The sequence below is a fragment of the Accipiter gentilis genome, chromosome 25 (genome assembly GCF_929443795.1).
Source record: "Accipiter gentilis chromosome 25, bAccGen1.1, whole genome shotgun sequence".
In the NCBI taxonomy this organism is placed as follows: domain Eukaryota; kingdom Metazoa; phylum Chordata; class Aves; order Accipitriformes; family Accipitridae; genus Astur; species Astur gentilis.
Window position 1 is genome coordinate 10,973,703 of NC_064904.1, and position 15,569 is coordinate 10,989,271.

The 15,569-nt window shown below is 42.8% G+C and overlaps 1 protein-coding gene across 1 annotated transcript; it reads right to left on the reverse strand.

The window, feature by feature from the left end:
* Window positions 1–231: 231 nt before the first annotated feature.
* Window positions 232–8,515, reverse strand: HSP90AA1 (heat shock protein 90 alpha family class A member 1). The gene is made up of 11 exons (XM_049829050.1): window positions 8,425–8,515; window positions 6,390–6,548; window positions 5,928–6,294; window positions 5,268–5,401; window positions 4,478–4,786; window positions 3,655–3,820; window positions 3,180–3,370; window positions 2,888–3,035; window positions 1,859–2,127; window positions 1,177–1,510; window positions 232–975 (listed from the first exon to the last, which is right to left on the reverse strand). Exons 2-11 carry the CDS (start codon window positions 6,546–6,548, stop codon window positions 866–868), a joined length of 2,187 nt encoding a protein of 728 aa, XP_049685007.1. The 5' UTR covers window positions 8,425–8,515; the 3' UTR covers window positions 232–865.
* Between the last annotated feature and the right edge of the window lie 7,054 nt (window positions 8,516–15,569).

Below are 15,569 nucleotides of genomic sequence, written 5' to 3' on the forward strand. Positions count from 1 at the left end.
AGGTTAGCTTGAGGCAAATAATCACTTTTTCAGAAATTAAAGTTGTCTTGACATCTTGGACAACTGCCTGACTTTTCTGCTTTCATGTGGTACTAGTCTGTAGTGGCATTGCAGAGCATGCAGTATTATAGACTTAAGACAGCATCTAGCACTCAAGATCCAAAGCAGAATCTGAATGCCAAGAACAGCAGGTTTTGTTCCCAGTGTTAATAGAAAAGTCAGCGACACAACTCATTCTTAACACTTTTATTCTCACAGTTCTAGGTTTGAACTGTACATGCAGAGTTGCATAAGTCACGATAGAGATTTACAGTGGATTCTATTCTATGGTAGAGTGCAATCCAGAATCCTTAAACAGTATAAAAAACAACTTTAAACATCAAGACCTTGTTAGGAGCAAAAGGGTTAAAGCTTCCCCAAGTATTTCAGCTCTCCTAGATACCTAGTTACTAGGTACTGTATGTTAGATTAGAGTTGAAGAGCTGTATAACACTAAACAAACTTGAACATCCTGATGTCATACCATCTTTGTTACTTCTTTCCCATATTTCTGGCAATTAAGAATAAGTCAAAAACCCTGCCACCTGCAACCAGCTAAATACAGACAAAAATAACTACTCCTTACTTGCCTGTTTAGGGTTGTACAGTGTTAAAGAAAATATTCCCTCAATGGCATTTGTATCTCACATCAGCTGAAAAAGCAATGTAACAAAAATAAAGGTATAACATCTTTGAAAATAAATATAAAGAGGGAATGCAGACAAAGTGTCAAAGATTTTTTTTTTGGCAGGTAACATTCATAATATACAAAATATAACTTATTCGTATTAGCCAAGGAAACATTCATGAGTTCCCATAAACTGTTTTAATCCACCTCCTCCATGCGTGATGTATCATCATCTCCTTCAAGAGGTGGCATCTCCTCAGTAACTGCTGGACTAGCTTCTTCTGCAGCAGTATCATCTTCATCAATGCCTGTTCAGAAGACATATGTATCATCAATGCTGGTATCAGAACTCAAAGTTGTATTCTCCTTAACACTTCAACCCATGCAAGATCCCCCCTTTTCCACAGGTACAAAGTACCCACCAAGGCGATCTCTAGACACTCTGTAACCTGCAAGGGCACATAACCACACCCAGAGTTTACTAGAGACAGGACAGATTGCTAACTTACCCAGGCCAAGTTTGATCATTCTATAAATGCGGTTGGCATGTGTCTGAGGATCTTCTAAACTGAAGCCAGAGGACAGAAGTGCTGTCTCGTACAGCAAAATGACAAGATCCTTCACAGACTTGTCATTCTTATCAGCCTCTGCCTTCTGCCTCAGTGTTTCAATGATGGAATGATCAGGATTAATCTCCAGATGTTTCTTTGCTGCCATGTATCCCATTGTGGAGTTGTCTCTTAGTGCCTGCGCTTTCATGATCCTCTCCATATTGGCAGTCCAGCCATATGTACTTGTTACAATACAGCATGGAGAAGTAACTAAACGATTAGAGACAACCACCTAGAAAAATGAACACAAAGCAAAAGTTTGTAATTTAACATTTCAACACATATACCCGATTTACTATCCCCACTGATTTAAGCAAAGTTCAACATTGAAATGCTCCTGCATGTCACCAAGACCCAAGGCTCAAGAGATTGAGCTTAAGAATTTGCAACACCAACTCAATAGAACCACTCAGCTTCACTGAAAACCATAGCCACCTTCTATCTATAAAGCTGTATCTTACAGAGAGACTGCCATCTCTTTCAGAAAAGTCAATTGTAACACACCATCACCTGAGCCTTCTCTGCAGCAACTTCATTTCAGATCATTAAACTTGTATACAAACTGAGTACTACTAATTACCTTTTCTACTTTCTTTTCAAGGATATCTTTCATTATTTTGCAAAGGTTTTCAAACTTGGCTTTCTTCTCCTCCTGTTTCTTTTTCTCTTCCTCATCTTCTGGAAGCTCCAAACCCTCTTTTGTTACAGAAACCAGGGTCTTGCCTTCAAATTCCTTCAGCTGCTGCACACAGTATTCATCAATAGGCTCAATCATGTAGATCACTTCCAGGCCATGTTTGCGAAGACGCTCCACAAAAGCGGAGTTGGCCACCTGATCTTTTGTTTCACCTGCAAGAAACAAGGACACCAGTTGTAGTTCAAGCCTCAGCACTGCAACATGGCAGACAAACATGTCTTCTGAAGAGCCTATGCAGCATTTCCAGTGTTACTTGGATGTCAATACCAGGGAAAAACAAGGGACACAAAGCAGGTATATGACAAGCTACTGCAAAGATGAGGCTGGCCTGAAGAGACTCAAGCCTTTAAAACTGACGCCATAGCTTGTAACACTTCACTGGTTTGAAAGTAGATTTGTATTTCCTGGGAAACCAGGTAGAGAAATGTTTCCCATCCCTGCCAAGGAAGTAAACTGAGAAGCCCTGTAAACAGCATTTGCATTTTGAAAAAAGCCTTAGTAACTGAAGCCCAAAGAGTTAAACTGGTTTGAGCATTAGGTCTTAAAAATTCAGATACTCCTGGCCAGATATTAGCTAAAGCCTGAACACAAAGCTATCTTAAAGGCACCTCAGAGACTCCAAAACATGCTTTCTGGGCTAACGGGGGCAGGGGAGGAAATGTTGCTGAAGCTAGCTGTGCAAGGGGCACTTTTATCTGTAGTTATTTCCTGATGTCCTCATGGACACGGTACCATATTAAGGAACTGTAACCACTATTAACAAGTATGACAAACGTGTCCTGCACAATGTGGTGCCCCTTATCTTTCTTTTTAAATTTACCAAGAGAACTGCCATGGTTATTCTCCATTTTCTGACCCCAAAAGATAACCCTATGTAGGTACCTGCACTTAGAAAATTTGTTACTGACTCACCAGTAATGTAGTAGACGTGTTTCTGGTTTTCCTTCATCCGAGTGCAGTAGTCCTTCAGAGAAACCATTTCATCGCCAGATGCAGATGTGTAATACCTCAGTAATTCTGATAGCTTCTTACGGTTCTGGGAGTCTTCATGTATACCAAGCTACAAAAGTAGAAAAAAAATGGAAGCTACTGAAGTCTTAAAATTCCTTTAGACAAATACTAAACTGTGGTAGTCTAGTATTTCAGGCAGAACAAAAATCTGTAGCTTCTACAATGAGTATTATTAAGCAGAAAGACTACAAACCTTGATGTTCTTGGAGAACTGCTCATAGAACTTTTTGTAGTTCTCCTTGTCTTCAGCCAACTCAGTGAAAAGTTCTAAGCACTTCTTCACCAAGTTCTTCCGGATCACTTTCAGGATCTTGCTTTGCTGCAGCATTTCACGAGAAATATTCAGAGGTAAATCCTCAGAGTCTACCACACCTCTCATGAAATCTGGAAGAGGACAGTGAGAATTAGCATTGCAGGTCTCAAAGAAAACAAGATTACCAATTACCACCTAATTGGCTTTGCCCTTTTAAAACAATGGATTGGTTTCTACAGGATTCTAGACAACATGAACTAAGCTGTACTTTCAACTGCTTGGGTACTTCCTGATCAGCTGTTTAGGACTCAAGTCTTTCCTCCCCTCAAATTTCTTTAAATATGAAGGGAAACTACAAAATTGTTAAGAAGTTTATCTCTGTCTTGGGAAACCTTTTCCTCAAAAATATACTCACTCAGATATTCAGGGATCAGTTCCTCACAGTTGTCCATGATAAAAACTCTGCGTACATACAGCTTGATGTTGTTCTTCTTCTTCCTGTTTTCAAACAGATCAAAGGGTGCACGTCGTGGGACAAACAGGAGAGCTCTGAATTCCAACTGCCCTTCCACAGAGAAGTGCTGTGAGAAAGCAAGATAATAGTTTTAGTCAGTATGCATGGCTCTCACTTCAGTAACTGTTTAACAACTCTTCAAACGCAGAAGGCACACAGTAACCATCTGAGATTTCAGAAAAAACTCAGTAGGCAAGACACTGGTCAGGAACAAGCACTTTCTCCAGACAGACATATCCAAGTTCTGGTCAGTCCCTACCAGGCAAGCAGACCAATTTTGGTTCCATATACTATATACTAGGCTTCAGGAAGCATGTGTATTCTTACAGTACTTCCCACTATAGACACAGAAAAAGGACAATTTACATCTCACCCTTCACCTTTAGCTGTACGTCTTTTCAAAAATAAGCTACAAATTCAAGCAACTCAATTTACATTTATCCGAACTCTATTTTTAAATTTTTCAATTAGACTTGGCAACAACTAAGCTACAAACTGGTAAGGCATCTGCACTTATTTTTATTTACTGCAGATTTGATTAAGATTATAAACACAGCCTTAGCAGTAACCAGAATAATTGTAGCACAAAGTGTTACCCTCACATAGTGAAGGGTTTGAATCACAGTATGATCTGGGACAATGGATGAGAGTTCAGCAGCATGTTTAGCAAGCTTCCAGCTTTAATGGAAAGTGTAATTGTGCCTGAATGAAGCCAAGAACTTACTTTGACAGCCAAGTGGTCTTCCCAGTCATTAGTCAGACTCTTGTAGAATTCCCCGTATTCCTCATTGGTTATGTCATCTGGATTCCTGGTCCAAATTGGCTTGGTCTTGTTGAGCTCTTCCTGATCAATGTACTTCTCCTTAATCTTCTTTTTCTTCTTCTTATCTCCATCCTTCTTTTCTTCTTCTTCATCAGAACCAACATCCTCAATTTCCGGTTTATCTTCAGTCTTTTCCTCCTTCTCCTCTTTTTCCTCTTCCTTTTCCTCAGCCTCATCATCACTTACCTCCTTATCACGTTCCTTCTCCACCTACAGGAGAGATCATTAGTTGAATTGAGAAACCTGTTAGTTTTATCACTAACAGGTCTAAGGTATCCCCTGGTAGTCTCACAAAGCTAGAAACTACATGAACATGTGATCAAGTTTTCCTCCTTGACTCAACTAAGGACTTGCATTCTGGGTGCAGAGACAAGTAGTATTGTTTTCATGTGCTTATGTGGTAGACTATGCCAGTTTTATTACACTGAACTACCACTAACAATGCATCAAGATGTAGTTGATTTTCTCAATAGTTTGGAGACTGTGATACTGCTAGCTTGGTAAACACATTTTTTACTTCATCTTGTAAAATGAATTTGTAATTAACAGAATGACATTTCTTAAGAGCCGCCTCCACATAACAATATTAATTAACAAAATACACATGCACTAGTCTTTCTTATGTTTCAAAAATTCACTTGTTTTAGGGTGGCAATACTTAATTATTTAGTATTTCAACCAAGGTACGTACAAAGAGTGTAATAGGATAGCCGATGAACTGAGAATGCTTTTTCACTATTTCCTTGATTCGCCGTTCTTCCAGGTATTCAGTTTGATCTTCTTTAAGATGCAGGATGACTTTTGTTCCACGCCCCAATGGTTCACCTAGAATGGAGTTCACAGGTTTTACTTGGGCAGCAGCAGACTAGACTTCGACTAGTTCTAAAATGTGCCTTCTTTAAAAAACCCACTGCTGTTACGTCTTCACCACTGTGAAAACATAAGCTTCTGTCTCCAGAAGCAGCCTTACAGACACTTCCTCAAGTTTACTGTACCCAGCACGTATTTTCAAGTACACTTATAGATATTTTCACTCATTAGTGTGTTCATTTGTTACCTTCCAAGTTTCTGTATACAGAGTAGCTGTAGGAGTCTACAGAAGTATTTCCATGTATAAGCTTTAAAATATTAGTCTTCATTATAATGCACCATTTACTTAGGCATTCCCTTACCATGTATCAACAGTTACTCAAACTGGAATGGTGAGAACAGCTGTGCCTGAGCTTGTTCTGACACAAGACTAGTACTACCCCTTTTATCTGTTGTTTTTGCCTTTCTCAATGCATGGAGTAGATACCTGAATGCCAGAAATCTTTAGAAAGCACACTTGAGCAGAAACATTCATACTCACCATTATCAAGTCTCACAGTGAAAGATCCTCCAGCTGATGACTCCCAAGCATACTGCTCATCATCATTGTGCTTGGTGATCACTGTCACTTTTTCTGCAACCAGGTAGGCAGAGTAGAAGCCAACACCAAACTGCCCAATCATGGATATATCAGCCCCTGCCTGCAGTGCTTCCATGAAAGCCTTGGTACCAGACTTGGCAATAGTACCAAGGTTGTTGACCAGGTCAGCTTTGGTCATCCCTATGCCTGTATCCACAATGGTCAGAGTGCGATCATGCTTGTTCGGAATCAGGTTAATTTTCAGATCTTTCCCAGAATCCAGCTTGCTTGGGTCAGTCAAGCTCTCGTATCTTATCTTGTCCAGAGCCTGTGAGAGAAAAGGCAGGCTTTAAAGTTCCCTGACTATTCCCAAGAATATGCTGTCTTATTAACATGATCCAGACTAAGAATTAAGATACTTACATCTGATGAATTGGAAATCAGCTCCCTCAGAAATATTTCCTTATTGGAGTAGAAAGTGTTGATGATCAGAGACATCAACTGAGCAATCTCTGCCTGGAAGGCAAAGGTCTCCACCTCCTCCTCCATGGGTTGGTCGTGAGTTTGCACAGCTTCTGGCATCTGTAAAGAGAGAGAGTTGAAATCTCATCCTCAACGACTTGTGCACACATCTTTTTGCAGGCAGTGACAATGGCATTCTAAGGCAAGAAGTATTTAACAACGTGGTTTCAAATACAGCACCCCGTAGGACACCCCCCCCCAATCTTATTTTCCTACCCGTAGCAACTCCAGAATTGAGGAATGTGGAAACTAGATGCAAGATTTTAACTCGTCGACTTGCTTTACCTTCACTTTGATTTGGACCACTTAGAGTAACAGAGAACTTTTCCTCTCTTCCCCATTAATTTATGAATTAAAATGCAATCCTTACTTCCGTGTCACAGACGAAATACACATTACCAAAAAAAAATGCAACTGACAACTTTGCCCCACATTTGAGAGGTTAGTCGCAGTACTCTGTAGTCGATTCTCACGCTGAAGTCTCTATGCTTTCCTTTTCTCACATCCACCACATATTTTGCTCGCACAACTACTATCTTCAGCAGCAGACGCTGTCCACAACTCCAACTTATGTACCAATATAGCCCAACCGAACTCGTTACTCTGTCCTACACAGATTATCCTAACTTCACCACCCACCTGCTACCTAGGCTATTTTCTACACGCGTCAAAGTTCAGGAACGACAGATCCAACTCAATAAGGAACAACCACCCCCCCGCCCCCACTTAAGTGGCTACAGAATGGATACCAAGCGCAATACCGTAATCCTTAACTACAACGCTAACGAGGTTAAGAAATAGCCAGCCCATCAGCTACGGGACCCGGCTCCAAACGCCCCAGCCGTGGCCGCCGCCCGTGAGGCGGTTCGGGAGAGCCGCCGGGCGCGAGCAGCCTCCTCGCGCGCCGCCGCGCAGCGCCCCCTGCAGGCTCTGCTCGGAACCATCAAAGATTCTAGAAACTGCCAGAGCCTTCCCCGCCCGCCCCCCCCCACTCCCCCGCCCGCCCCAGCCCCGCGCAGCCCGCAGCACCCCCCGCCGCCAGCAGGGAGCATTGCCCCCTCCACGCCGCCAGCAGGGAGCATTGCCGGGCTCCCCTGCCCGGGCCAGCAGGGAGCATTGCCGCCCCCACCCCCCCCATCCCCACCGTGCCGCTAACAAGGAGCGCTGCCGCCCCCCCCCCCCCCTCCTCCCCGGCCAGCAAGGAGCATTGCCGCCCGCCCCCGCCGCCAGCACGGAACGTTGCCGAACGGTCCCCGGCCCCCGCTCCCTCCCCACGCTTGCCTTAGCCGCTTTTCCCCTCAGAACGGCCTGCCGCAGTCCCTCCGTCTTACGCCCTCATGGTCGAAAGCCCATTCATTGAGAGCAAGGCTCGCTCCCTGCCCCCCCCCCCCGCTCCGCGACTGCCCCTCCGCAGCGAAGCTGAGTCGGGTCGCCCCCCCTTGCAGCCCTGCAAAAGGGGAGCTAGTCCTACAGGTACACCCCGAACAATAAACAGCCTCCTCCACCCGCCACCTACGCCTCCCTCCCCCACCTCTGCCAGCGGAAAAACCACCCCCCCCCCCCTCGGAGCTGCCCGCCGGTTTTTCTCTCTCTCCACCTTCTTACTTCAGAAACAAACAAAAAAACGTTCAATATGATGACTTTAGAGCCATCAGCACCTCATTGCCTTTCAACCATACACAGACTGCGAGACCCAATACCCCTCCGAACCCACTTCAGCTTTAACAAGGACTAAAGAAGGAATTAAAAAAAAAAGAAAAAAAAAAGCATATCCTGCACCACGCGGCTCCCTGTATTCGCCCCCCCCTCCCGCCCCCAGTACCAGCACAGCGCCCAGACATGCACCAACCGCTGGTGTTTGAAAGGAAAACGCTCCCACAGAAAAGCCATTCCCTGTGTAAAACCGGCTACTGCTACAGCCGCCTCCGCCGCTCACCTTTACAGGGGGGGATGGGCTGCTAGTCTCCTCAGTGAAGCTGCAAATACGCTCTACCGGCTCCGCTGTGCATCCACTAATGCGCGCTCCCCGCCGCCCGCTTCACTTATATACGCCCGGCGCCGCCTCCTTCCAGAACCATCGGGAACCTTCACTGACAGGCACGGGGGAGGGGGCGGCTCGGCGCTGGGGGGGAAGGGGGCGGAGACCCCCGGCCACGCCGCGAGGGGGTGGAGTCGATCCGCTCGCAGCCAATAGTAGCCCTCCGCGACAGCCGTCCGTCAGAGCGCGAGTCTCGCGCAGGCGTCTTCCGTGGTCTCCGCGGTCAGGGCGAGGGTGGGTTCTGCGCATGGGCCGGCGGCTGAATGAGCGCGCGCGCGCTCCCCATTTGTCCAACCGTCGGCTCGGCCGGGGGGGGTGGGCAGAGGGGGGGGGAGGGTCAGCGGCGGGCGAGCGCATGCGCGGTGGCCGCCCGGGGTGGCGGTTGGGCGCGCGCGGCGCCGAGGGGGAGGGGTCCGTGGGGGGATTTGCGCAAGCGGCGGGTGACGTCATTCGCTGCCCTACGCCTCTCAGAACGTCCTAGAAGCGGCCCGCTGCGCTCTTGAGAAGGGCCTAGAAAGTGTGTGGGGGGGGTCTCCCCGCCCCGCCGCCATCTCCCACCGGGAGAAGGGCCCACAATCGGGGCGCGGGGCTGGAGCCGCCCTGTCTCCCCTCAGAGCCCTGTCTGCCGCTCCGTGCCCGCCCGGCCCCGGGCGGGTTAGTCGCGCCGGGCGGCTCCCCGCAGGCCGGTTGTGCAGGCGGCTGCGGCTCTGCTTCCCCCCCGCCCTCTGCCCCGGGTCGGGGCTGCGGGGCGGGATGGGGAGGCTGCGGGAGGGCCGGGCACAGCGGGCCTGCCCTGCCTTGCCCGCCGGGCAGGACCCGTCTGCTCTGCCAGGCGTAGCTGGATGAATCACGGCTTAGGGATGCTGTGGTAAAGCGTTTAGCCTAATCAGGGAAAACAAAAGTCGCTTCTCACATGGCAAGTATCAGTCTGCAAGTTCCACAAAACCGTGTCTCTTAGTCTGTGTTTCTTCAGTATAAAAAAAAGTCAAGTGATCACATCCAAGAAGCTCGGAAGACCTGCATAGCTATACAGTTACTTAAGGGTTTAAATGCTAGTAGTAGACATGAGACAGATGCCAATGCCGTTCAGTTTGTTAACAGCCCATAGCCTGAAACCCGCTGGGATTCTCAGGCTGGACCTGGCTTTTGCCATCTAGTCTGTGGGAAATCTCAGCTGATGTTCAAAGGGCACAGCTACAGACATCTTTAAACATATGTTCATACATCTTGCATAAAGGCTTGAATAAGTACACATCTCATTACACCCAGTAGCTCTGTGATTACGGCGTTTAGCAGGGGGTTATTTTTACATCCTGAACGACCTGATTGGGAGCAGGGAGTTAAATGCAGGACTTCCATGTCTCAGGAGAATGATCTGCATCACATGTGTTCCAGAGCAGGCTTCTAAAACTTTCTTCTTGGAGCTGATCCACTTTTTGGGATATAAATACCAAGGGAATCTGCACGTTACAACTGTACACTGATGTAAGCATCAATCGAGACAATCTCCCTGCTCTAAAGAATAGCTACTTATTTACTTGAGGAATAAGGATTTTGTTTCTGTAGCAAAAATTTGTCCCAGATGCAACTTCTTGGCATTTTCTGTTGGCTCTTAGGTGTACCCTAGACAGCTATCTAGTTTAACATCTGACTGGCTTTTAGGAATCCAATTTTTATATGCCTAATCAGCCCTTCTCCCTGTTAAGTATCCTAAATTACACTGGGTAGCGTGCCCTATGAATTAGGTACTACAATACTTAGGTCCATTAATGCATTTAACCAAAGATCCTTATGCTGAATTTAACATCCTTAGCATCCATTACCCTGCAGTTTGACCTAGACAAGCAAATCTGATTGAATTGGGGCCTACAGGCTTGATTTTGTTGCAGCATCATGTCTTTCAGGGAGTTTTCAGTGATTCTCGTTATCTGACAAGAAGACACTTTAAGTATGTGTGTAAGACATCACGTAGGACCTATCAGGGAATTAAAATTACAGCTTGTTTCATTGCAGTTTCTGCCGTATCTGGATCTGTATCTGCATTGGTGCAATGATGCAGGTGCAGGACTCTGCCCTTCTAAATAGTGGTGTTAACAGCTCTCACCCAAGCAGTTGGCCAAAATACAGGGTCCTGCAGGCTATTTTAATTAGAAGTAAAAATTAATTGTGGTGTCAACAGTAACGTAAGAGGGTGTATAGATGAGCTGCTGCTCAGCACACAGAAGAAATCGAACTGTAAGATTGAAGTTACTTGCTCACAGTTCTAAGCCACTGAAAAGGCTGGATTTCAGCCAACGCTCATCCTAGAAAGTTCTGCGCTTATGTCTGGGTCACCTTTTTGGTGCTTACTCTGGCTGGTTGTTTTCTGTACCTTCTCTGAGTCTGACTTTGTGGTGCTTCTCAATGCATTTCTTTTCCTTTCTCTCAAACACTTACGCTTCTACAAAATAATATGCACCAAAATCCTTTCTTGAGTATGACGTGTTCCTTTCTTTGCGTAGTGACTATGATTTCAATAGTCCTACAGCTGCTTTGGCTGTCTGCTTCCATAAAGCAGCTTAATGTCTTTTTACTGCTATCCTAATAAAGTGTGGCAGTTATACCCAAGCATAATGATGTAACTTCCATGTTTTTCTTTGATTAAAAATAGACCTGGTACAGTGCAAATTCTGTAGGACTTGCCTTTTAGGCTGAAACCCTGTTACATTCAGATTCCATTAACTGAAATGTTTCCTAATGTTTATTTGGGTCACAATAAGTTCTGTATTTTAGAGAACTGCTAAGCTACTACAACTTACGGAAATCTGTCCAAGCATTTTTTTCCAGTAATATTCTACTAAAATTACTTGCGTGCTCTCCTTTTGAGATGTCCAGAATTTTAAGACTGCCACTTTTATCAAAATATTCAAGATATTGTTTTAAGAAAATCTTTTCCTTTCTAATCTCTTGATAAATATGGATTCAGTCATTGAGACTTAGGGATATATGTAATTTCAAGCATGTGAAGACCTGTGGAAGGTTTTGCATATGTCTGCAGAATCCCACATCTCTATACTGTCTAATGCAGCAGTCTATCATTCCATTTCTCTTTTGTGATCATGCTATTCAGCTTTCAAAAACAGTCTTCAAAAGCAGACTGATTTCTTTTGTAGAAATTGTTTGACAAGTGCACTAGGAGAAAGTCATCTCATACCAAACCATCTAAGTTTTCCCAGCTGTGCTTAACCCAAGTTCCTGTGTGCCTGTGTATTTTCTTCATGACTTGTGAATAATCTATATTCTTTTTGTTCTGTTATGCAGGGAGAGCTAGTGAAGATAGGCACTTTGTTCCTATGGTTACTCTATTTTAACTGACTGCAGTTTTGTATTGCTTCATTGTTACGCTAAAAAGACTGGTTCCAGACTTGATTTCTGTCAGAGTTAATTTTGGGGGAAAATCTGAGCAACATAGTTCCATTTTTTCAACCAAGAGATTAATATACTTTCATATTTTAATAAATAGTTCTATTAACAGCGGAAATGCTGAAGCCTGGTATTTTCAAGGCCTACCTTCACACACATTTCTTCCCTCCCATATCCCCTAGACGCCCCTGACCCCTCTCCTCATTGTCCCAAACCCATCTATCCTTCATGTGCCTTCCTTTAATGTTCCGTCTGGGTGAGAAGCCGTACGTACTATGGCTGCTGCAGACGTGTGCTCAGCCAAGAGCTAGTCGTTGCCTCCTAGCTGTTAGGCCAGCCAAACAAGGAGGATAAAGCTGAATTCTCCCTGCCCCTTCCTTCAAAAGAAGCAACAAGAGCACACGTCTCTGCTGCCCTCCTATTGATTTTTGCAGACCTTAATATCTCTGTGATCTCTGTTCTTCTGTTAACTTTGATTGAATTGGTTAAATAGGTCAAAATTTTTAGGGAGGGACTGATGGACAACAACCATGTTATCGCATGTGTTTAATTTCCTTAGGAAAATAGACTAAAATATTCTTCCTTTTTTTTGTAACAACAGTTGTAGCTAATGTCTGAGGGATGGTTACATGGGATTTCATTTTTTCCGATTATACAGTATTAAAATGAATAATATGAGGCAACTGCCATTTATTCATTAAGATTTACTACTTCAAACATTACTGTAAATGCAAAAGTAAAAAACCCCAACAGCCACAATATTCAATTCTGATTCAAAAATCAAAGCTGAGGCAGGTAGCTGATTTGCCATTTTCTTGTCAGAATCTGAGCAACTTTTGCTTTCAGAAAATTCAGATTTGGATCAAATGTTGAAGAGTCAGGTATTCTTTAACCAGAAACTGTTCCATGCCAACAACACGTGCTAGGAAGTTAGATACAGTGCTGCACTAACTGCATGGGCCTCAATCTTGCATTTGCTGTTTTCCTAAGGATTAGTCCCATACTTTTTCGCCATATACATTTGCATCGTAATAGATTCTTTAATTACACAATTTCATAGAACTCCTTGCTATATGAAAGTTACAAAATTAAAAAAGAACAAAGTAAAAGATGGGCGGAAGAAAGTTATTTGATGTTCAAAGCATTAAAATAACACCCAGAAAAACTGGGTTTTATTCTTGATTCCATCAAAGGCTGCTTCTGTGTTGCTGAAAAAGACTTTTTTTATTTTTATAAGCCACAAAGAAATTAAATGATATTTGCGTAGAGACTTCTAATTTCAGCATTCAACCAACTTTTGAGTGCTTGGTGTTGTAACCTTAATGCTTTTATAACATGGCTTTAAAATTAATTCTGTTTGAGTTCTGACAGATTTGTCATGTTGTTATCTCAGTGCTTCAGGGTTTACTTAAGGAAGACAAAACAGCAGCAACTGAAACTACCTAAACAGTAGATCTCAGAAGACTGACATAAGTAGAAAGATGTGGTAATATGTGTCTAGTTTTCTTTAACATATGGAATTATGCATGTAAAATCTATGTTATCATAATGAAATGTAAAGCCAGCTAGGGATGTCTGACTGTGCAAAGCTTCATGCTTTCTTAAAACTGTTCCTCAGGCTGTCTTGTTTCCTACTTTCTTATGTCTTACTGGAGGGCGAAGTGATCACAAGATCTTTAGGTCATTAAAAAAAAGTGATTCATACTAGAAATAGGATCGATTGTTACTTAGAAGGAATATTTTTGTGGTGGAAAGGTACTTAAGAGGCAGAGAACAATATCGATCTCATAAAATGTAGTGGTACTTTTGAACTGTAGGTGGCAGCAATAATTGTATGGACCAAAGACAATAGGTACGCCTCTTTTTTTCTAAAAGTTTATGGTTCTTGAAGTATGTATTAGGGAGTGTGGTAACTGTCAGAGTCATTGCTGTCAGAAGGAATTCTGAAGGGACTTAAACTGTTGAACAAGAATATATTTGTTATAGCAAAAGTCAACAATTCCACTACTAACACGTCAATTATAATTTATAGTAAAAGCTCAGCTGCATAGGAAGGCTGAGAGAATGAGCATGGGAAAGCCTGGATTCATGGAATGTTTACAAGGCCCCAGAATAATTGTTTAACCTTATCATAAATTATTTTATATGCTGTTTGTTACAAAATTAGTAGGTTAAGTTTATAACCACTACAATTTGATATTTTAAACTGGTCCTCATCTTAATACTCCCTCGTGACTGGAACAAGGGACACTGTCTTTATATTTTGTACCTTAAATCATGATTTACACTTTCCCAGAATAAATGCATAATTATGCACTTTTTAGCTGAGATTATATGTACAAAACAAGAATTACACCTATGCAAATTTAGTGACACAGGACATTTCGTCTTCCACAGAGTTACAAGTGTTTCTTTCCAGTATCTGGTTCTGCTCTTTGCTTTAAGAACACTGCAAGATGACTGCAGTACCTGTTTGCTGAAATGTGTGCCGTCTTTTTCTAGCACAGGACCGAAAAAACAGTACACATGGTTATTTGGTTTGGAGAATGACAGTAGAATGTCATGCCCATCAGAACCCCCTTAAATCAGGAACAGTTACATTAAAATGTTAGCTTTAGAGGAAGAATAATAGATATGGTGGCAGCTATAAATTTTATTATCTATAGCTAAGAGCTTTTTTCCATTCATATGCATAAGTTTCAATAGATCCTAATTCAGAAGAAGAAACTTGGAGAAAAAGATCTTCCAGAGAGCAGGAGGTTTGACTAAAAAGCCCCCAGACAAACAAAACCCTAGACTTCCCATGAAGATGTTAAAAATTTATAGTGATGGTAAAGTTACATCTCTAGAAAAATAACTTAATAGAGCCTCAGCATCAAGAAGTGTGGAAATAAACCTGATACTTTTTTCCCTGTATATATTCAAGTTCTAAGAATTGGATTCAGTATAACAGTAAAGGTTGTGGGTTTAGTACATGTAACAGCTAAACACTGTTGCATATTTACTAGTAGGTATGGGTATGTATGGAGCACTTACATACTGTGTTTTGTGTGCGTGGTTGGTTTGGTGACAAAACTGTCCTCCAAGCCACCTTCAAAATAGTACAACTAAAGTCTCTAAAATCTTAAATTAAATCTAAATTAATTAAAACTAGGAAGCTATATACTATTGGAAATTATATCACAAAGCATGTATTTCACTAACTCATTCTTGATGCAACAGTATTTATTTTTCAAATTACTGAACACAGATTCTATTTCGGAGTTGAGTTAGATAATTAGGACATGACAGAAAAGTTGATAGTAGGAAATAAATTTTGGATTCATTTTAAATAGACACACAGAAGACAAGTTCTAGTCCTGGATTTTAAGCAGGTAAGCAGGTGCTGAGGGAAGTAGTTCCTGCAGTCACCTGTACTGGAAAGATCACATATTTTTATATAAAGAAGACTTTTATATAAGAAACACATATTTTATATTTTATATAAAGAAGACAGCTTTGGGATCACACTGATGTAGTAAAGGCAAGAAGAAATGTTGGAAAGGTCTTCATACTTCAGGAACACTTCCGAAGCAGCTACTTCTTACTAAGTACAGTTCCTAGAGAGGAAGAAACCTCCAAATAAAGGTTTACCTTAGAAA

Bases quoted from the DNA above. Each gene is read 5' to 3' on its own strand.
- HSP90AA1 (XM_049829050.1), bottom strand. From the start codon at position 6,548: ATGCCAGAAGCTGTGCAAACTCACGACCAACCCATGGAGGAGGAGGTG. The intron at 4,787-5,267 runs GTACGTACCTTG...TCTCTCCTGTAG, and splicing joins GCTATCCTATTACACTCTTT to GTGGAGAAGGAACGTGATAA. The intron at 2,128-2,887 runs GTGAGTCAGTAA...TGTTTCTTGCAG, and splicing joins ACACGTCTACTACATTACTG to GTGAAACAAAAGATCAGGTG.